The sequence below is a fragment of the Myotis nattereri genome (genome assembly GCF_964212035.1).
Source record: "Myotis nattereri genome assembly, chromosome: X".
Taxonomy (NCBI): domain Eukaryota; kingdom Metazoa; phylum Chordata; class Mammalia; order Chiroptera; family Vespertilionidae; genus Myotis; species Myotis nattereri.
In genome coordinates this window covers 32,849,005-32,872,128 of record NC_138078.1, presented here as the reverse complement: position 1 = coordinate 32,872,128, position 23,124 = coordinate 32,849,005, and the positions used below count along the sequence as shown (strand labels likewise).

The window sequence follows — 23,124 nt, the reverse complement described above, 5'->3', positions numbered from 1 at the left end:
AAGGATTATCTATCAAATGGTCCTGAGAGTCATCATCACCAGAAAGAGCAGATATGTCAACCTGTATGGGAATGGCATCTCATTGCAGCCCTACAGCTAAACTGTGTTAATGGAAATAGAAGTAGCTTTCAAAAAGGGACCTGGGATGCTAAGTGTTAAACCACTTTACTGGCTTTTTAAAAAGCCATCATTAAAGAGGAGAATTCAATCATATCAAAGCACTTGTTTAAAAAAAGTGTGAATACTGTATGAGCTCCAAGGTGCTTGAAGGATAATACAGCTACTTGTTTGAAAATTCAATTAACCTTATCTTTCTTAAACTTGATTTATTAATAATCTCTCAGATAAATTTTGAAAGAGTCCTGTTATCTTTTGAATATGTCCTGTCTGAGACGCTTTAGCGACTACTTGGAATTGACAGATGTCACTCTACTTTAATTATTTGATTCAAGAACAAATCAGAGTTCAATGAATGACTTCTTCATTAAAAAGAAAACCATCAGTTTCTTGTCTGTTGCAAATAAGCTGTTGGGGACTCAACGACAACAGAGAAGAACATTTCAGGTTCTCATTCACCAAGTAAGTATGAAAAACATCTCAGATTCTTGTACACCAAGTGGAAAGTAAAAACAGTCTGTAGGCAACCAATGTACTGTAAAGCCATAGTCCACGCCTCATAGCACTGATTTTAAACAGCACGAGGTCTGATACTGGCATCTAGAACAGTTCACTAATAAATCACACCCATGTATCATTTGATTACCTTTCTCACAAACCTGACATAGTTGACAAATGCCTGGAAACAAAATCAAGTATACAGCTTGACAATTAATAAACTGATATCAACAAATAAATAATTTCCAAGACAAGCTTTAATGTCTTGGCATATATACAGAACTTTCATATTAAAAAATAGGATACTACACCTGAAAGGCATTGAAAACACTTTTCTTTATTTCCTTTGAAAACTTACTGTTACAGTGCGCAGATTATGAATAATCATGTATTCATGCATTTTGAAATGCAAACAGGACAACTGAAAGTAGAGACATAAATTATTCAATACCAATAGTAGTAATTTGTTTGTAAGAAATTTATTTAATTCCTGCTTTAAAGGATCACTACTATTTAGCAATCCAATGTCAACAAAATATTTTGAGGTCTTTAATTCTTTAGACAAAGGGCTGCCTTCTCAGGAACTGTAGCTGTGATAGAAGTTAATCATTAGCACAGCCATTATTTTAGACAAAGGGCTGCCCATCTCAGAAACTACCATTGTAAGGTTAATCATTAATGTGGCAATTTTACTATGGGAACTAAATATCACAGAAGATAACTAAATATCACAGGAAATAGGGAAAATCAAAACTTAGCTTTCGTACAGAAAAATATGTTTTCTGGACAGGCATAGCAACTAGACAAAAATACAGTAGTAACACAGGATTGGTAACCAACTTCATATTGATCACTAAACAATAGTATTATCATTTTTGGTTAATGAGAAGCATGCACAACTAAATACTTTAAACACACGAGTCAAAATTCATTGATAATAGTAATTTTTAAAATTTTACATTATGTACTGAAATTTCTGCATCATGTACAACACATTAATTTTGTTCATATGACTTCAGGCTTATGGTTTTACAACAAAACTAAAAGAATTTTCTTTTTTTTAACTTAAAACTATGAACAAATATTTATTTGCAGTAATTAAGATAGTGGAAAAGAAAACTTAAAATAATTTCTATTACATTTTGAGACAACAGAAAAATATCTAAGTTTCTCTAACACAAGGTTTTTAACAGTTGTGTAATATCTTAACCACCACTAATCATATTCAGGAGCTTTTAAATGTTTCAACAGCATTAATAAACTGGAAGAAAGATTCTGATGCTGGCTAATGGATGAAGTAGGGTAAAATAAGGGTTTAGCCAGGAAACCAGACTATCTCCTTCTTGCTCTACATATACTAGTAGATTGCTATAGTAAAGCTATCAAATTTTTTTCAGTTATTGGTGTACCCTGATTAGCTATTTACATAAATTTGCATGGTCTATTCAAGAGGCCTTAACTCTAAGACTATAATAAAGTAAAATATCTTAATTAGTGCAACTTACTGCAATTGTATTCAGACTCCATACTCTCATATAGTGGAACCTTTTATATTGCTGGTATTGAGGAGCAGGTCCAATACTTGGGGCTTATAGATATGTATTGTGCATTTAGCACATGCTATAGTTGGGATTCAGAAAACATGATTTGACTTAAGAAAGATCTGAATCTGTATAACAAAATAGATTATAATGTGATTCCAGTGTCCCTGATTTGTGTAGCATTACAAAAGGGAAGAGAAAGAAGGAACTAAAGAGATAGGAGAGGGTTGTACAATGGGTAGAGGAGTTAGGAGTAGCCTGAGAGGCTGAAGTTTTCTTTACATCTAGGAGGTTGGAAAGGTAAGGCAAGGGATACATTCCTTGGTTCTTTCCATTTCTCATGAGTCTGTGACCTGACAGAGTTCACTTTCCTGAAATCTGGGGAGGTCAGAGCTCCTGTAGCCGAAGCTAAGAATTATGTGCTCTTTACTGTGATCATGGCCCTCTGGTCAGCAGTATAGGGTGGGCTAAACAACAATAAACATTTCATGTATTTATATATTGAAATAAGTTGTTAAATCCAACTAATGCTCAAAAAAGTAAATCAGAGCTTGATATTTGTATAAAAAATTAATATAGTCACTGTCACTGTAACTAAGATTTGCTACCTATGTACAGCCCTAACACTTTATGTTAAGTGCATACTAGCATTTATCAATTGTTATACTCTATTCAGAGTCCTTGCCGGTTTCAGGTTTATCTACCAAAAGAGAAATATGAAGAATTTTCCTCCTTAAGTATTTTCCTTATTAAGAGTCAAACCCCCAATTCCACGTTACTATGTTTACTGACATATCTATCTATATATAATCTCTCTATATAAAAGGCCAATATGCAAAGTGTCCCCTTGGGAGTTCGATTGGGAGACCAGGAGTTCGATCACTTGCTATGGCATGCACTGACCACCATGGGGCGGCATGGAACAAAGGAAGGCCCCGACTGGCAGCCAGCAGCTGGCAGCCAAGGAAGGCAGGCCCAGGCCAGCGGCCAGAAGGCCCCAATCATCCTTGATCGCTGGCCAGGCCTAGGGACCCTACCTGTGCACGAATGTCATGCACTGGGCCTCTAGTAAGACTATAAAATACTAATATAGGAAATAGAGTTTATTTTAAAAGCTTAATGCAATAAAAACATTGAGATCTATTGTGTTGGGGAAGGTGACAGCAAACAATTATTTGTTGTCAATAACTGTTTGCTGCATGAGGTTTTTGATAATCATCTCCAAGTCAATGGGAAAATACTGAAACTTTTCTTCCAGAAAAGCCATTCAAAAGATGGCACTACATTTATCTTCAAAATCATTCTCATAGAATAAGCAGGGTATTACTATTTCTACCTTAGATATGGAGACACTGAGGCCCAGAAGTTAAAAAAATTTGCCTGATATTATCAGTAGTGTAGCTAGGACTAAATTAGGTCCATAGACAATTAGGGTAGTGCTCTAGTTACTTACAGAATTTCCAAAGACCAATGAGCCTATCTAAATCCTCTTTCCATTTCTTCAGTATTGAGCTTTCCTAGTATATAAATGATTCACATATAAAATCACTACTAACTTGCCCTAACTGGTTTGGCTTAGTGGATAGAGCGTCAGCTTGTGGACTGAAGGGTCCCAGGTTCGATTCCGGTCAAGGGCATGTACCTTGGTTGCAGGCACATCCCCAGTAGGGGGTGTGCAGGAGGCAGCTGATCGATGTTTCTCTCTCATCAATGTTTCTAACTCTCTATTCCCTCTCCCTCTTTTCTGTAAAAAATCAATAAAATTTTAAAAAATGCTCTTAAAAAAAATCACTACTAACATTTAAAAACACCAAGTAATGGGCTCATGATTTCTTTGTTAAAAACTTCTACTGCCCTGGCTGGGTTGCTCAGTTGGTTGAGCTTCATCCCATATGCCAAAAAGGTTGCTGTTTTGATTCCTGGTACATGCCTAGGTTGACGGCTTGACCTCCAGTCGGGGTGCCTTTGGGAAGCCGGGAAGCAACCTAACAATGTTTCTTGCATCAACGTTTCTTTCTTTCTCTCTGAAGTCAATAAAAACATATCCTTATATGAGGATTTGAAAAACTCTAAAAAAGATATACCTTAATAGTAGCATTTTAATACTTCTCAGTAAAACAAAACAAACCTCTATTGCATAGACTCCTCCCAGTTCATACTTCAGTTTTTCTCAATTACATTTACAACACTTTTATCATTTGTGTCATGATGCTCACACCCTTAAAGAAAATATAATTAAAATAATCAAAGGAAATAAGTGAGATGATTCTGAAGATGTGGCTTTCAAACAAAGATTCAAGTGACAAAGCAAAATCTGTACCAAAAGTACAGAATTACTAATAATGCATATGATCATTTTCATCTCCAAAGTTATATTCCTGGGAACCAATCCATTTATAATTTTGATCTGCTAACTCCACAGGTTTAGTGTATTAAAGTAGGTGAGTCAATGTGCTTTAGAAGTATTTTGTGTCCTTAGAATATCCTCTTTAAGGAAAATTCCTTTTGCATCTCTATGACCTGGTTTCTCTTGGTAATTCTGCATGACAATTGGCTGCTGCTCAATCAAGAAGACTCTGAGGCCTGGAGGAACTTCCAAAGTGGGACAAATAGTTTGGTGTACATCTGTTATTCGGAGTGCTCCTCTGGTTTCCACAGGTTTGCATTTTCCTCGGGAGTCTCTGAATTAGCCTCTGGTACGACACTGGATTCTGAAGTCCCTGGTTGTAAACTATCTCCATCCAGAACAATGTCTTCAGGATTTGGAGGTGGTGGACAGAAGTCTTCATTGGGGCAGATTTGCTGGAAGAGGGTCTCAGCCTGGCCAGGGAAGAAAGGACACAATACTTTTTGGACATCAGTTTAAAATGTATATGCCTTTCTGGCATTATCCTATCTAATAAAGAGGTAATATGCAAACTGACCATCACTCCAACACACAAGATGGCCTCCCCCACGTGGACACAAGATGGCTGGCAGGAAGGGAAGTTGTGGGCAATCAGGCCAGCAAGGGAGGGCAGTTAGGGGTGACTGGGCTGGCAGAGGAGGGAAGTTGGGAGTGACCAGGCCAGTAGGGGAGGGCGGTTGGGCGGGGACCAAGGCCTGCAGGGGAGAGCAGTTGGGGGAGACCAGGCCTGCAGGGGAGGGCAATAGGGGGGGGAGGACCAGGCCAGCAGGGAAGGTCAATTTGGGGTGACCAGGCCAGCAAGGGAGGGCAGTTAGGGGCAACTGGGCCAGCAGGGGAGGGCAGTTGGGGGTGACCAGGCCTGCAGGAGAGCAGTAAGGCGTCGATCAGGCTGGCAAGGGAGTCGTTAGGGGGTGATCAGGATGGCAGGCAGAAACGGTTAGAGGCAATCAGGCAGGTCAGGCAGGAGAGTGGTTGGGAGCCAGCAGTCCTGGATTGTGAGAGGGACATCCCTCGAGGGGTCTCAGATTGGAGAGGGTGCAGGCTGGGCTGAGAGACACCTCCCTCCTTGCACGAATTTCATGCACTGGGCCTAGTTAAAAAATATTACACAATCTCTAAGTTATAGAACTTTACCCAGTATATATGACCTTCTAAAATCTGCTTTCAGAATTCCATGACTTCTCTCCCTCTAATTCTATGCATGCATTCAGATCCATCCTTCAAGTATATAAGTACCTGATCAGATTCTTTATAAAGTGTTCTGATAGGTGAGAATTTAAGGACATTCAGTCTACATGTCAGTCAAATACAATTTCCCTTAATATCCTTTAAATAATTTTTGAATAGAATCTATTTGTGATATCCATATTGTCTAATTGAGCATAGAATAATTTTAACAAGTCATTGTTCAAATCAAGAAAATATTTCATTGTTTGCTCAATTATTTCATTTTCTGGTATAATTTTTCTTCCCCTGGGCTTTAAGGAGTATAGCACCATGTTTAAGATCATATGCTATGAATAGATATCTGTACATGATTACTGGCTCTGCCACTTAGCAGTGATGTGGTTTGGGAACGCTTACACAACTTCTGAGCCTTAATTTCTTTGTCTATAAAATAGCGAAGACTAAACCTCTATATATGGTCGCTATTATCATTGTTATTCATCATAATATAATTTAAAATGCTAACATTTAAGCAGAGTTTAGTCTGGCAGGATAGGACAAGAAGAAATTAAATGTGATCATAATTAACAACAAATACACATAAGAAAGTAAATGTGGCAAGTAGCATTGCTACTCTATTCTAAACAGATCCCTACTTTTATTTAAATGAATAAAGCTAAGTGTTAGATAAGAATCCCTGGCGCGGCCGCTTTTGAATGGCCCTGAGTGGGGGTCGGCCAAGGAGCCCGGGGACTCTCTAGGCTTCCGGGTGCAGTTGGTCAGCGCCAGGGCTCGACTGAGGCGCCGCAGTACAATGAGGCGCTGGTATTTAAGAGATATGGCATCTGAAACCCACAATGTTAAAAAACAGAACATTTATAATAATATTGAGGATCATTCCATTGATCGTCCTAGAAAAAGGATCTCTAATTTCACTAATAAGAACATGAAGGAGGTTAAGAAATCTCCAAAACAGTTGGCTGCTTACATAAATAGAACAGTTGGACACGCTGTTAAAAGTCCAGATAAACTACATAAGCTGATCTACCACAGAAAGAAAGTTCATTATCCTTTTTCGAAATTCTTGTTTTAAAAAGAAACAGTCCCCTAGAAGTGGGGGCTGTGACATGGCAAATAAAGAAAATGAACTGGCTTGTGCAGGCCACCCGCCTGAAAAATTACACCATGGTAGTCGAACATATTTGCTTAACTCCAGTGATTCTGGTTCTTCACAGACAGAAAGCGCATCATCAAAATACAGTGGGTTTTTTTCTGAGGTTTCTCAGGGTCATGAAACAATGGCACAAGTTTGTTCAGCATGAATTTGAGATTGAATGTAGCTTTAACTTTCTGGAAAAAGAGAGAAGTATAAGTGAACTTGTAGCTTATTTGGTGAAGACCTTGGAGTGGTGGTGGATTGCCTTCCTGTGCTTACCAATAGTTTACAGGAAGAAAAACAATACATCTCACTCGGCTGCTGTGTAGACTTGTTGCCCCTTGTAAAGTCACTACTTAAAAGCAAATTTGAAGAATATATAATAGTTGGTTTAAACTGGCTTCAAGCAGTCATAAAAAGGTGGTGGTCAGAACTGTCATCCAAAACAGAAATTATAAATGATGGAAATACTCAGATTTTAATTAAAACAACAATTAAGCAGATTGTGGGAACAAGAAAACTATCTTACTTTGGTTCCAGGATATACTGGTAATATAGCTAAGGATGTTTATTACAGTTGCAGTGAAAGACTTCATCTAATAAAGAGCATTTGGTTATTCAAAACATCCCTGGACTATATGATTTCCAAACAAGTCTCATTGGAGAACTGTGAACTATGAAAGAAATCAAAACTGTTTTCTTCTAAAGCCACATATGAAACCACTAACGAAACCCTAACAATCTACTTCACACTGAAGTGGAAAAATATCCGAAAGGAGCAGCTTCAACTTTAATAAGGTGAAAGTGTGCTATGAAGATTGTTCACCTTTGCTGCATTTGGGATTCATATGGTTACTTGGCAACATTGTTGAAGAACTACTGGATCTGAATGCAACCCTTCATAAGAATATACTTTATACTATGTGAAAAATAAGACAAAACTTATTACTAGGAAAAGCAAAGACCAATCATCATTATTTTAAAGATTATGTTTTATAAGAAAACACTCAAATGTGTGCAGCTATTTTCTTATGTTGAAAGACTTTAACAGTTTTAAACATCATAGCAAATAATCAATACTAAAAGTTTTTTTGTCCACCCTGAGATACTGTGTAAACAAAATGCCTTAATTATTAATAAGCCAATGTATATGATACCAAGATCTGTTTAAAAAAAAGTAAAACCAACCATGCTTCTGGCATGAAAGTTATGGAATTAAATCAGGGGTTTCCATTCATGTGGAATATTGTTAAAACTTATTCCACACCATCTTTAAAACTTGAGAATATTTTTAATATCTCTGAAATTGTTTTGCCAGAATCCTCATGTCATGTATATATGTGTTATTCTTATATAAAAGAAAGAGGTGAATATGTAAAAAAAAAGAATCCCTGCCAATCTAGAGAGCTTGCACTCTATCCTATAGGTAAAGGAAAGCCACTCAGGATTTTAAGATATATGCTTGTTTTAAAGGCCATATGTCTTTCTGTACCACTTCAACTCTCCTTCCCAAGGTACACAAAAGGCCATCAATTAGGTCGTGAGTTGACAGCCATGGCCTCCAGGGCAAATCCAGCCTGCTGACTGATTTTGCAAATAAAGTTTTATTAGAACACAGCCATTCTCATTCCTTTATCTATTGTCTATGGCTGCTTTTGCATTGTAATGGCAGAGTTTAGTAGTTGCAATAGAGAGCACCATGGCTGCAAAATTTAATCTATTTCCCATGCTGCTATGTACAGTTAGATTCCTACACCAGGTTATTAAAACTGGAATTCTTTGGGAATGGATGGAGGGGTAGTAAACAGAAACTTTTGAGCTTTGATGTGGAGTTGAAAGATTGTACAGGGAGCAAAAACAGCTTCTCTCTTTCTTGAGCACAGTTTAAGGGCATATTTTTAGTACATGTCATTTTACTATGGATATTTTAAAATAGAATATTTGAGACATCTGCTTTGCTCTCCACCCTAGGAACTCACCATACTTCATTGCTGGGGACACTTAGTCCTTGGAAGCAGGAGGACAGAAGTCAGACAGAGCCTCCACCTAACACTTGAGTTTCTCTAATAGATTTTTTTGTCTTTTATCTCTACCTTGTCTGTATATAAAAGTTCTCCCTCCCCTGCACCCTCTGCATGCAATCAATCATCAAATGCTGTTGATTTTATCTTCTAGTTCTTGACTCTACCTGTTCCTTTCTTACAGACATAGCCCAGGCATGCACCACCTTTCCCCTACCAGGGGTCCTCAAACTTTTTAAACAGGGGGCCAGTTCACTGTCCCTCAGACCGTTGGAGGGCCGGACTATAGTTTAAAAAAAAACTATGAACAAATTCCTATGCACACTGCACATATGTTATTTTGAAGTAAAAAAACAAATGTTTTCGGTGGGCTGCATGTGGCCCGCGGGCCGTAGTTTGAGGACCCCTGCCCTAGACAACAGCAACATTTCATAACCTGGCCTCTAGGATTCTCCTATGTAATCCATCTCCATGCTGCCCTCAGAGAGGTATATGAAAAATGAAATTCTGTGTATGCCACTTTGGAGCTTAAAATTCTTCAGTGACTCCACATTTCAAATAGGATAAAAATACAAGATCCCTATTATGGCTTACAAAAATCCTTTTGGCCTATGTTCTCTAGTCTTATCATCATCTACTTCAATCCATCTCTACCTCTCAGACTTCTTGCTTCACTAACACTTATTTATTTGTACTTTCTTAAACAGGCCATTATGTTAGCCTGGGCTAGGTGCAGAGGCTATAACATTTGAAATGTTGAAATTTGATTGTCTTCCATTTAGATGGGGAATTGCTATTCATCTTTTATATCCCTCTCTGTGACTTTCTCTAACTCCTAGATAGATTTCATAGCCCCTCTGTATTACATCTGTAGTTTGGATATTATCTATTATTACATATACCACACTATACTGCCATTTGTTGACACATTTTTCTCCTTTACTAAACAGTGATTTATTCAGGGATGACAAGGACTGCGTTTTAGTCAAATCTGAATCCTTAATTCAAGGCATGGAGGAGAAGCTCAATATACAGTATATTTTAATGATTGGCAGACCTTTAAAAACTGTATGTTGTACAAATGTTGAATATAAATATAATAATTTTACTTTTACTTTTATTCCAGTTCTGTGCCTCACACCTTGTCTCCCTTTGACCACCTCCCTATAAGATAGACTTTCTCCTGAACCCCAGTCCTTGTGGCTGAATCCCACTAGATCTGTTTTCGTATATCTGTGTCATAAACAATCTCTTTCCTAAGAGTGCCAAGCAATTGCACTACCCTGATTTGTGCTCTACCAGCCTATGGAACTCCCACCTTCAGCCCATTTGCCACTGGCCTTTACTGATGCCAATTTTCTACTGCCAGACTCTAGCATTTCTGAAGTATCTTTCTAACTGCTGGAACCTTTTTTGGTCAACTGTCATGTTCTGGAAAGTCTATCTAATGTTATGTTATTGGCTGTGTTGCATTTGCCAATTAAGCCCCAGTTCTGAGAGTTCTCATAAAGGGGTCAATTCAGAGTAGTTAGTTGTCAACTTTTAATTCTCCATGCCCCTTATAAACCAGAAGTTAGCCTAAAGGGTAAAGAGTTTCATGTGGTTAAAAAAAATTAAAAATGGCTAATTATATTGTGACTTGGTTTCCTTACATTGGAAAGTACAAAGAGGACAACCTGAGTTATTTAAGATATGCCTATGTTTATTTAACATACATTCACACAAAATAAAATAAATATTTTGGAAATTCAGCAGCTAAATGCATTTAGGATATATCCATATTAACAAGACAAAGGTAGCATAGCACACTAGTTAGTGCACAAGCACTAGGGTCCAACAGACTTGAGGTTAAATCTTGGCTCAAAAACTTATCAGCTAAGTTATCTTTGGGCGAGTTATTTAGCCCTTTTGGGCCTTAGCTTCCTTATTTGTAAAATGGGGACCATGGATATTTACCTCATAGGGTTGTTATGTGGACCAAATAAGATACTACATATGAGATGCTTAGGATAGTGTCTAGCACACAGAAAATGCTCAATGAATGGCAACTTCAGAAAATATGATACCTAAAATTGCCCTCTCCCGCAATGGCAGAAGTTAATGATACTGATAGTTCATACGACATATAAAGCTGATCTTCAACTTAAAAATGTGCCAAAAATCCCAAGTGAGTTGCTAACCTATCTCAGAAAAAAAATGTAATATAAACTACAAAAACTAGCAAGTCACAGAAAGAATCACAGCTATCATTGTGGTGATAATAGGGAATGTCAGTGTGCTCTGGCACACAACTTTAATTTGTGAGTATCAAACAGAGATCATTTGATATTTTTAGCATGTCTTCAAATCATAAATAGTTCCATATGAACACAAGGAAGAGAGGTCTATGTTTTTCAACATCTATACATTTGCAAATAAGAAAAGCAGATGCAGCCTGGCTGGCATGGCTCAGTGGTTGAGTGTCAACCTATGAACCAAGAGGTAATGGTTCGATTCCAGGTCAGGGCATATGCCTGGGTTGTGGGCTCAATACTCAGTGTGGGGTGTGTAGGAGGCAGCCGATCAATGCAATGATTCTCACTCATCATTGATGTTTCTCTCTCTCTCTCTCTCTTCCCCTCTCTGATATCAATATATATATATTTAAAGCAGATGCAAACTTGCTAGCTGATAAAATGAAGCATCCTATATAATAAAAGAGAAACATGCAAATTAAACATCACTCTGTCACTCTGCCACACCCACTAGCCAATCAGAGCAACTATGCAAATCAACCCAACAAAGATGGCAGTTAATTTGCATACACAGGCATAGATCAAAGACTGAAGATGACTGAAGATGGCAGCAGTCATAGAGCTGGAGCGAGCAGGAGGCTTGGGTTGCTCCCGGTGATGGAGGAAGCCAAGCTTCCCGCCAGCCCTGGGCTCCACTCAAGGAGGGCTGGGGGCCTGGGTTGCCAGGGGTGAAGCCAAGCCTCGCTGCTGTGGCTGGGCCAAAGGCCTGGGTCCCGGGTGCCAGAGGAAAACTGGTGCCGGCCGCCAGGGGAAGGAAGGCCTATTGTGCGAATCTTCGTGCAACGGGCCACTAGTTTTGTTTATAAAAAAGAAAAGAAGGTGCCTATGTTTTCTACATAGGAAAAGCCTAGGTGATATTCTGAGAGCTTTTATAGACAATTTAGCAAAGAGAAGTCATCAATTAGTGAATGGAATGAACACAGGATGATATACTGAAATTAAAACACAGTTTATCTGAATAAACTGGCTATTTATACATTATTACTGATGCCCTTTAAAGTAGGAATTATAATATTTTCTCCCTAATGTGAAGTTAAAAGCTATGTAACAAACTTAAGATTACTTATATTTAATAGCATGTAATAATTAGTACCCAAACCAGCATTATTATTATAATCTACTGTGACAATATTACACTCCTGAAAACTATATTCTTGAGAAGCAAATTACTTCATAATAAAATTATAATTTAATTATAATCTTGTAGCTTGCAGTTCAGATCACATTAGCACTCGTATAATAAGCTGTTATTTAAAAGGTTTTCCATTTTGGTTAAAAAAACATTAAAGTTCACTCAGGAATAAAAATGACCTAAGCTACCTGGCTGAAAACTTGTTGGCAATTTCTGCTTGGAAAAAATTGGAACATCAAAGCAAAAATGACTTGGTAATTTTAAGCCTTAAATGTAGATCTTGAACCATCTTGGATTCCTATTAAACTAATAGAAAGAATGATGGATGAGAGTTGTGACTTCCTGCTTTTGTAATCACTGGCTGAATATGATTATCCAGGATCACCATTAGACCCTGAAGATGAGAAACAAAGACTCCGGCAAAAACTGTAAATGTATGGGTTATGGCCTTGCCACTATTACTAAAAATTAAAGGTTCAATGAGGCTATTTGCTCCTAGAAGATCCTTGTTCCAGTTGGACTGAAACTTCCTTCTATGGTCTTAGAACAGTGATGGCAAACCTATGACACGCATGTCAGAGGTGACACATGAACTCATTTTTTGGTTGATTTTTCTTTGTTAAATGGCATTTAAATATATAAAATAAATATCAAAAATATAAGTCTTTGCTTTACTATAGTTGCAAATATCAAAAAATTTCTATATGTGACACGGCACCAGAGTTAAGTTAGGGTTTTTCAAAATGCTGATACGCCGAGCTCAAAAGGTTCGCTATCACTGTCTTAGAACAATGTTAATTTACCCATTTATTGATTCAATTGACATATATGCCAACTATGTCTTTCACAAGTTTAGACTTGTGCTTCAAAAATGATATTTTCTATTCTTCACTTTCTGTCAAGTGCAGAAAAGTGTATTTATATATGCATATGAACCTTCAGCTTAATGGAATCATAGTTCACTTTCAGCAGTTTGTGTCAGCCTGCCCCACACCTCTTCATAGCCCTGCCCAGAAGTACTGTCACAAAATTCCCCTTTCATTTAACATACTCCTCAGCAACTATAATAGCAGCCTTTGGGATACTGGCTTGTGTGAAAACATTAAAGGAATCATATTAATTATGAAAAACTGTTACACGTTCTTTTCCTAGATAAGATAATGCCTTAAGACCATTTTAAAATTAAATTTTGTTTGTCTTACTAGGTACTCTCCTTTTTATTTTATTTTATTTTTAAAATATATTTGATTGATTTTCTACAGAGAGGAAGGGAGAGGGACAGAGAGCTAGAAACATCGACGAGAGAGAAACATCGATCAGCCGCCTCCTGCACACTCCCCACTGGGGATGTGCCTGCAACCAAGGCACATGCCCTTGACCGGAATCGAACCCGGGACCCTTAAGTCTGCAGGCCAACGCTCTATCCACTGAGCCAAACCGGCCAGGGCGGTACTCTCCTTTTTAAATGACTCAGGTTGACGGAGAAAAAAGTCTGTGAATTTCAAAATAATACACTGATAGACCAACAGTTTAAATTAGAAACAATGTTTCTTTAGAGTACTGGCATTATAAATTCATTTTTCTGAATGTGTATTTGTAGCATTTTCTATTCTTATTCCAACAGTGGAATTCATAAATGAACTCTTGTAGTTCATCATTATATTCAATAACGTGAAAGTATTTGATACTTTAAAGTAGTTTTATTGTTTATAGAAAAAAAACTTTAAGGGCAAATTATAGAGATGGTATTAATGAGAGAGCTAATTTTCTAGTCTCTTTTCCCAACTCACAGAGGAAAAAACATTTCACTTTCCTTACCACACCAACTTCTTAACACAAGACTGAAAAACACCAACAGCCTTACCTGTTTGACTGCATTATCATTTCCTAAACCACAGTCTGGGCCAGAGCAGACATAAACGTTGGATGGTAAATCATTATAAGAGTTCCTGTTGATGTCTGAAGAATCTCTCATATTGAAGTAAAGAGCCCATAGAAGTCTTGGCTTTTCAACTTCATTTTCTAAAGGAAGACATAGATTTTACTTACATGTAAACCACAATTTGCCTTGTTGATAACTACAATATATAGTCAGTTACTAACAAAAGTCATGAGTATGTATTTTAATGAATTAGAGCTTTGTATGTATACAATACTAAATCTGCATTCATAACCTACTCTAATACATATGCATATTTCAAGCAATGGCTTTTCAACCTAAGACAAGTTAGATTTTTTAAATTAATTTGATTATTAGTAAGTTACTTAGATTTAACTCCAATTGTGTTCTCTAGGATTTGTATTATTTCTCCTCACCAGTATCAAAGAGCTTATGATTACATTCATCCTTAAATTATGCCTCTAAAGACGATAGCATACATTGGCTTTCTTATGTATCACATAGACAAGCCAACTTAAAAATTATATAGTAATTTGATAGTATAACGGTATTATGAGATGCCCAGAATAGACAAATGTACAGAGACAAAAAATAGATTAGTGGTTACCTAGGGCTGTGGGGAAATGGGGGTAGGTGGGGGATGACTGCTAATGGGTTTGGGTTTCTTTGTGAGGTGATGAAAATATAGTAAAATTGACTGTGGTGATGTTTGAACAAATATTAAAAGACACTAAATTTTACACTTTAAATGGGTGAATTATATGGTATGTGAATTATATTTCAATGACGCTATCATTAAAAATAGCATATACAGGATTAAAACTTCGACATTCTAGCTTACTAACACTTTGTCCTACTGGATTACAAAATTAATGGGAACCAACAAACAAATAAACAGAAATAAAGCTGGATACTGCACATTGTTTCAGCACACAAACTCTCATTTAACAGCAAGCATCTATATTATGTACTAGAGATTGGGCTAGTAGCAGGGGATACACAGATAGACTTAGTCCTTAATCTTTTGCTTTTTTTATGTTCCCTCACACAGGGCCTAGCACACAACACATGCTCAATGCATAATTTATGAATTTATTTTAATCCTGCTTTCAGGTATAATGAAAGTATGATGTGCTCATTAAAAGGCCCAACTTCATTTGCCTTAATACCTAAAGCCTATTCCTTGCTATCTTAATAATTATTTTTCTATCTCTGTTCCTTAGAAATGCTATGATTAAATTGTCTTTGGTTGAAAACAAAAATATTGCTGTTAAAATATTTACTTACTACATCATTTTCTTTAGTCTGAATCTGAACAAAAATTCAAATTCTATATAATGATAACAATGGATATGTATGAAGATTACCCAAAGCCATGAATCATAAAGAAAATGCTAAAGGTATAATTATCTACTTGGTTAAATTGGTAATCAATTGGAAATTTGAAGCTAATTGCAGTATTCAATTAACAAGAATGCCCCATTCCCCAATTCAGGATGAATAGGATCTTATAGTATTTAATATAAAATATCTCTATTACAAGAATACCAAATATGTTATTTTTCTAATTCATCCTGGAAAATCCAAAATTATCACTATGATAGGATGAAGAAACTCTGAATGTAAAAAGTGACCCTTTGAGATACCCCCTTCTAATAATACTAAGATGTATGAGTCTAAGGTATCACTAACTTGAGGTAAGTACATGATAGATGGCAAAATTTATTTATTGACAAAATAAAGAGACAAAAGGAACTCATTTTACAACTAAAACCACATGGCTCTTAGTACATTTATTGGTGATTTTAGTTTCATTACATCTTACAGGAAGATAATTAAATATACTGCCTATGAGTTCTAACACCAGATTCCAGGAGCACTGCAGAATAGTGGGCTAAAGTCTAGAAGTCCTTTAATATCGCCCAGTCTGTTTCTGAGCATATACAAAGAGCTTGCATTTCATGAAAGGCCTAGGTCAGAGGAGGGCCTTCTCTAAATAAAAGGTAGGGAAAATGAATAATCTAATAAGTTATAGGAAAGAAATTTCATAGAGGTCAAAGCTTTGAAAAAGAGACCATAAGGAAGATGAGACGTTGACGCAGGATGAAGGTAAATGCTCCAGATACAAGGGAGTTATCAGGCTTTGACCTTAAAATTCTCAAAGAGACATACATCTTTCTTCATCTTGCTTCATCTTTCTTCGAGGTCAACTGGAAGGAAGCAAGATTGCTGGAAAAAGAACATGTAGTTGTGAAGTACACAATTGTCAAAAAATATTAAAGTTGCGGAGGTTTGGCTGGGAATATATCAATTGGCCAAAAGTAAAACTGGTTATCTGTAATAGCTCCTTTTATTCAATTAGATAGTGTGAAGGCCTAAACGGTAATAGATAATTTAGAATAGGACCTTGGGCAAATTAACTGGGGTAAGTACAGAATAAGGTAGGCAGATGAAAATCAACAATGGCATACCAAATAAAAGTAATAAATGGTCTATAGATGCATGCTGTGTTTAGGGAGAGCAAACTATTTTAGTAACATATCAGAGTAGCATGAGACCAAGAGTAGGAGACTGTCACAGCCTCAATCTAGTCTGGACAAAACAAATTCAAACAGGAATTAAGATAAGGCATTTGACTTCTCAGTCTAACAATTAACACCCTCACCAGCCACCAATTTCAAAATAACATCCCTTCGATAGATTACTAAAGATGTGGTACACATATACAATGGAATACTACTCATCCATTAAGAAAAGATAAAATACTTCCATTTGCGACAACATGGATTGACCTTGAGTATATTATGTTAAGCAAAATAAGTCAATCAGAAAAAGCTAAGAACCATTTGATTTCACTGATATGTGGGATATAAAACTGAAAACTCATAGACACAGACAATAGTATGGTAGTTACCAGAAGGAAGGGGGGTGAGGGTAGTAAAGGGCAAAGGGAGCCAAATATATGGTGACGGAAGATGATTTGACTTTGGATGATAGACACACAATGCAAAAGGAAGACCATGCATCATAGAACTGTACACTTGAAACCTATATAATCTTTTAACCAATGTCATCCCAATATATTTAATAAAAAATTTAACACTTATAAGGGAACATCTGTTTTTAGGAATTGCTGTTTTTTTGAGATAGGAAATGAATGAGATGGAATGAGGTAACCCCACATGCCATGCACAATGGAGCGAAAAAGAGAAAGAAGATGATACTACATTGTAGACATTTCAAGATATTGTGCTAATGAAATTATAGCTTCAATTCATATTTTTTAAAAAAAATCTCAATTTCCTAGGTAAAATAAAACCCCCCACTTAGGTCAGTTCTACCAGTAAGACTGCTCACTTCATGCTTTGAAGGATATTCTGAAGTCTAGAAGAATAAATAAATAAATACATATGTGAATTGTGAGCAATAACTTAATTTTCTCACCTGTTCTCACCTGCAGAATCAGGTTCATTAAGCATAAAACATTTGACATGTCTTTGGATTAGTGTAAGGAAGGGTTTAAAGATCTTTGATGTTCTTAAAGAAGCCTGGGAGGTAGAGCTCTTGGAAGTATTAGTATAACTGCTTCTTAAGACAGAGCATTATATCAAGATCTCTGGCTGATACCTCAAATGGGAAAAAGTAAGAAAGAGAGGGAATAGACGGAAATATTCACAACCTAACTAAATTTCTCAGATACAATGGAAAAGAAGTACTGCATTTGAGAAGAGAACATTATCTTTTACAATAAATAAACTTCCTTGTCCAGGGAATAGGCTGACTTTTACAAAGGCTTATGAAGTAAAGCACCACACAGAATACAGAATTCAAATAAAAAGAAAAAAATCTCAAATAAATTTATTCCTTTGGCACACATTTTATTTTTTAATCTTTACCTGAGGATATTTTCCCATTGATTTTTAGAGAGAGTGGAAGAGAGAGGGAAAGACAGAGAGAAATATTGATGTGAGAGAAACTCATCAATTGGTTGCCTCCTACACGAGCCATGACCAGGGTCCAGGCCAAGGAGGAGCCAGCAACCTAGGTACGTGCCCTTGACCAGAATCGAACCCAGGACCCTTTGGTCCGCAGGCCAACACTCTATCTACTGAGCCAAACAGGCTAGGGCTCTTTGGCACTCATTTTAAAACAAAATATTTACAATGCTCTAAAGAATAAGGTTTCATATCATTGTCAAATAATCAAAACATAATGAGAAAAGCCATCAATCTGTAAAAACAGTGGGTTTTGCTACAGAGAGGAATGTGCTTTCATGTATTAAAAGTTCATATTGCTCATAAAGTTCCTTATTCCTCATTTAGGCAGGAAAATGAATTGAGTTCTCTTCTCCAGGTGACTTTGCCTCTTTGACCTGCCATGGCCCAGTGCTCACTTTATCTGGTGATTCATTTTCAATAACTCCAACAGTATTTGTTCTGACATTTTAATTAAAATATGACCACTACCTCATCCTGATGATAAAAAGGCCTATATGTTAGTGAAAAGTAGCCTCTCAGTGCCTCAGTGCACCTGAGGACCCCTCAGAGCACAGAGTTCTTACTAAAGAATTTTACTCAGGTCCTAAACAATACATCATTTCAAAATGGGATCACTTTCAACATTAAGATTAATGTTTAAAAATCTAAAATGGCTAGAGGAAGCTAAGTAATGAACATGTAATTTCCTCACTTGATTTTTTAAGTAAGAGCAATTAAATGCATTTAAAAACTGAAGAACAATGATACAAGATTCAAATTTAGTATATTATTTGAGACTATCATACTATAAATTAAACAAAAAATATTTAAAAATTTAAGAAATAAAGAAGGGGTTCAGAGCTTTTATAAATGAAGAAATTAAAGCCAAAGATAAAACTATGATTCCAAATCAGGTTTAGGAATATTATCATGTACCATAATGTTGTAATAAAATGTTTAATAATATTCTAAACATTTATATGAGATTTTCCAATGAAGAAAATGCAATTATGAAACAAATTAAATTACAAACTAAAGTAAAGTAAATTTTTAGATTGTAGGGATTTATTCTGGCAGCTCAAAAATAAGTTAATTAATTTATATTGTTATTAGCTCCAGAGAACAGAGCAGTTTGTGTTTTTATGTAAATACTAGAGGCCTGGTGCATGAAATTCATGCATTTGACGGGGGTGTCACTCAGCCCAGCCTGAATCCTCTCCAATCTGGGACCCCTTGGGGGATGTCCGACTGCCGGTTTAGGCCTGAAACCGGCAGTCAGACATCGCTCTCACAATCTGGGACTACTGGCTCCCAACCGCTCTCCTGCCTGCCTGCCTGATTGCCCCTAACCACTCTGCCTGCCAGCCTGATCACCTCCTAACCATTCCCCTGCTAGCCTGATCGATGCCTAACTGCTCTCCTGCTGGCCCAGTTGCCCCCAACTGTACTCCCCTGCTGGCCCAGTCATCCCCAACTGCCCTCCCTTGCTGGCCCAGATGCCCCCAACTGCCCTCCCCTGCCGGCCTTGTTGCCCCCAACTGCCCTCCCTTGCTGCCCTGGTCACACCAAACTGCCCTCCCCTGCCAGCCTGATTGCCCCCAACTGCCCTCCCCTGCTGGCCTGGTCACTCCTAACTGCCCTCCTCTGCTGGCCTGATTGCCCACAACTGCCCTCCTCTGCCGGCCATCTTGTGGCTGTGGGCACCGCCAAATTTGAGGGTGGGGCAGTCAATTAGCATATTTCATTATCGGCTGTGGGCGCTGCTATTTTGAGGGCGGGCATTAAATTAGCATATTTTATCCTTAATGGCTGTGGGTGCCACCATCTTTGAGGGCAGGGCAGTCAATTAGCATATTCCCTCCTTATTGGCTGTGGGCACCACCATCCTTGTGATGGTGTGAGGGTCAATGAGCATATTCTCTCTTTATTAGATGGGATAAATGACTATCTACACACTATCTCTATATTAAGAAAACAAGTAAGATACACAGGACATGAACTAAAAGGAAATACTATGTAGGAGTAAATAAATAGTTTTCTGAACAAATGCCACATCCAATGAAAATGAATATATTTGAGTCAATGAGGAAACCGGCCAAGATTCAAAAGGATATGCAAATTTATAATAAAAATTACCATTATCCTATCTAATAATAGACAAACATGGTAATTAACCATATCTCTGACACACTTCCCATTGGCTAATCACGGTGATATGCAAATTAATTGCCAACAAAGATGGTGGCCGGCAGCTAGGCAGCTGAAGTGAACAGGAGGCTTGCTTGCTCCAGTGATGGAGGAAGCCAAGGTTCCCTGCCTGCCGCTGCTGAGCTCTGAGCTTGCACTCTAAGAAACAATGTTGCAAGTATAGAAGCTAAACAAGCCCCATGCTTTCAGCCAGCTGGCCGAGCTGGAATTGCAACAGAGTTTCAATTATAGAAGCCAAACAAACCCAGATACCTGCTTTCAGCAGCTGAGGTCTCAGAGCCGGAGCTGAGCCTCAGAGCTAAAGCCGACTCTCAGTTCCAGTGACAGCCATAGAAGGTAAATAAATCCCAGAATAAAAAAGAAAAGAAAAAAGGAGAGGTTGGGAGCTTCATCTGTCACCCGCCAGCCTGAAAACGGCCCTCAGCCACTCACCCAGACTGGCCAGGCACCCCAGTGGGCACCCCCACCCTGAAGGGGCTGTGACCAGCTGCAAACAGCCATCATCCCCTCATCCAGGCTGGCCAGGCACCCAAGCGGGACCCCCACCCTGATCCGGGACACCCTTCAGGGCAAACCAGCTGGCCCCCACCCATGCACCAGGCCTCTATCCTATATAGTAAAAGCGTAATATGCCTCCCAGCACTGGGATCAGCGGAGCCGCGAGGCCTCCCGAACCCGGGATCAGCAGAGCCGCGAGGCCTCACACCCCAGGATCAGCGGAGCCGCGAGGCCTCCCGGCACCGGGATCAACTGACCTGCGAGGCCTCCTGGCACCGGGATCAGTGGAGCCGCGAGGCTTCCTGGCACCGGGATCAGCGGAGCAGCGAGGCCTCCGAGCACCGGGATCAGCGGAGAAGCAAGGCCTCACTGCCCCGGTGTCAAGCGGAGCCGCTAGGCCTCCCAGCACTGGGATCAGTGGAGCCGCGAGGCCTCCTGGCCCCTGGAGCAGCGTGACAGGGGGCAGCACCCAAACCCCCTGATTGCCCTTCACTCTGTGTGTGACAGGGGTTGGGGCCACAACCTCCCTATCCGCCCTGCTCTGTTCCTGACAGGGGAAGGTGCCCCAACCCCCTGATTGGCCCTGCTCTGTGTGTGACAGGGTGCGGCGCCCCAACACCCCCATGGGCCCTGCTCTGTGTATGATGGGGTGGAGCCGCAACCTCCCCATCGGCCCTGCCCTGAGTGTGAGGGGGGGAGTGCCCCAATCCCCTGATCGGTCCTGCTCTGTGGGTGACAGGGGGCGGCGCCCCAACCCCCTGATCCGCCCTGCTCTGTGTGTGAAAAGGGGGCAGTGCCCCAACTTCCCTATCAGCCGTGCTCTGTGCATGACACGGGGGAGCTCCCCAACCCGCTGATCGGCCCTGCTCTGTGTGTGACAGGGTATGGAGCCCCAACCCCCCTGATGGGCCCTGCTCTGTGCGTGACAGGGGGTGGCGCCCCAACCTCCCCATTGACCCTGACTTGAGTGTGACAGGGGGCAGCGCCTCAACCCCCGAATCGGCCTTACCCTTAGCGTGACGGGGTGGCATCGCAACCTCCCGATCCGCCCTGCTCTGTGCATGACAGGGGGCAGCGCCCCAACTCCCCAATCGGCCCTGCTCTGAGCCAGACCAGGGGCTGCACCTAGGGATTGGGCCTGCCCTCTGCCACCCAGGAGCAGGCCTAAGCCAGCAGGTCGTTATCTCCCGAGGGGTCCCAGACTGTGAGAGGGCACAAGTGGGGCTGAGGGGCACCCCGCCCCCTGCCAGTGCACATATTTTTGTGCACCGGGCCTCTAGTTTCATATAAATGAAGATCCACCAGGCTTTTTTAAATCACTTATACAGAAAACATACTCTAATTTGCTCCATTCACAACTACAAGAGCTATCCAATGATATAAGTAGATAAGATTAAAAATCCGTGGTTGATATGTCTCTTGGCCTTCTGTATGTCCTCTTTTGAAAAGTGTCTATTTAGGTCCTTTACCCATTTTTTGATTAGCTTATTTATCTTCCTTTTGTTAAGTTGTAGGTGTCCCCTATAAATTTTGGACATTAAACCCTTATCGGAGATAACATTGGCAAATATGTTCTCTCATGCAGCGGGCTTTCTTGTTGTTTTGTTGATGGTTTCTTTTGCTGTACAGAAGCTTTTTATTTTGATGTAGTCCCAGTTTTTTATTTTCTCCTTAGTTTCCATTGCCCTAGGAACTGTCATAGTAAAGGTATTGCTACGACATATGTCTGATATTTTGTTGCCTATGGATAATTCAAAGGTTTTTATGGTTTCCCATCTTACGTTTAAGTCCCATATCCATTTGGAGTTTATTTTTGTGTATGGTGTAAGTTGGTGGTCTAGTTTCATTTTTTTTCATGTATCTGACCAATCTTCCCAACACCATTTATTGAAGAGACTGTGTTGACTCCATGGTATGCTCTTGCCTCCTTTGTCAAATATTAATTGAACATAATGGCTTGCTCAAAGTCACTAATCATCCCAGAGATGCAAATATAAACAACAATGAGGTACCATCTCACACCTGTCAGAATGGCTATCATCAACAAATTGACAAATGACAAGTGCTGGCGAGGATGTGGAGAAAAAGGAACCCTCATGCACTGCTGGTGGGAATGCAGACTGGTGCAACCACTGTGGAAAACAGTATGGCATTTCCTCAAAAAGGTAAAAATGGAACTCCCATTTGATCCAGTAATCCCACTTCTAG

The 23,124-nt window shown here is 39.1% G+C and overlaps 1 protein-coding gene and 1 pseudogene across 2 annotated transcripts in view; one reads left to right on the top strand and one right to left on the bottom strand.

Annotated features, from left to right (window-relative positions):
- Window positions 1-932: 932 nt before the first annotated feature.
- Window positions 933-23,124, bottom strand: part of CHM (CHM Rab escort protein) — a 283,722-nt gene continuing 261,530 nt past the window's right edge. Inside the window, exons 14-15 of the mRNA XM_081115452.1 lie at window positions 14,198-14,355; window positions 933-4,976 (exon numbers count right to left, since the gene is read on the bottom strand). Of these exons, the coding sequence (XP_080971578.1) occupies window positions 4,785-4,976; window positions 14,198-14,355 (350 nt within the window). The 3' untranslated portion in view covers window positions 933-4,784. The remainder of the gene's footprint in view (window positions 4,977-14,197; window positions 14,356-23,124) is intronic.
- Window positions 6,569-7,680, top strand: LOC308510948 (KATNB1-like protein 1; annotated as a pseudogene). Its single transcript has 2 exons — window positions 6,569-7,468; window positions 7,595-7,680. The product of its transcript is annotated as a KATNB1-like protein 1 (transcript).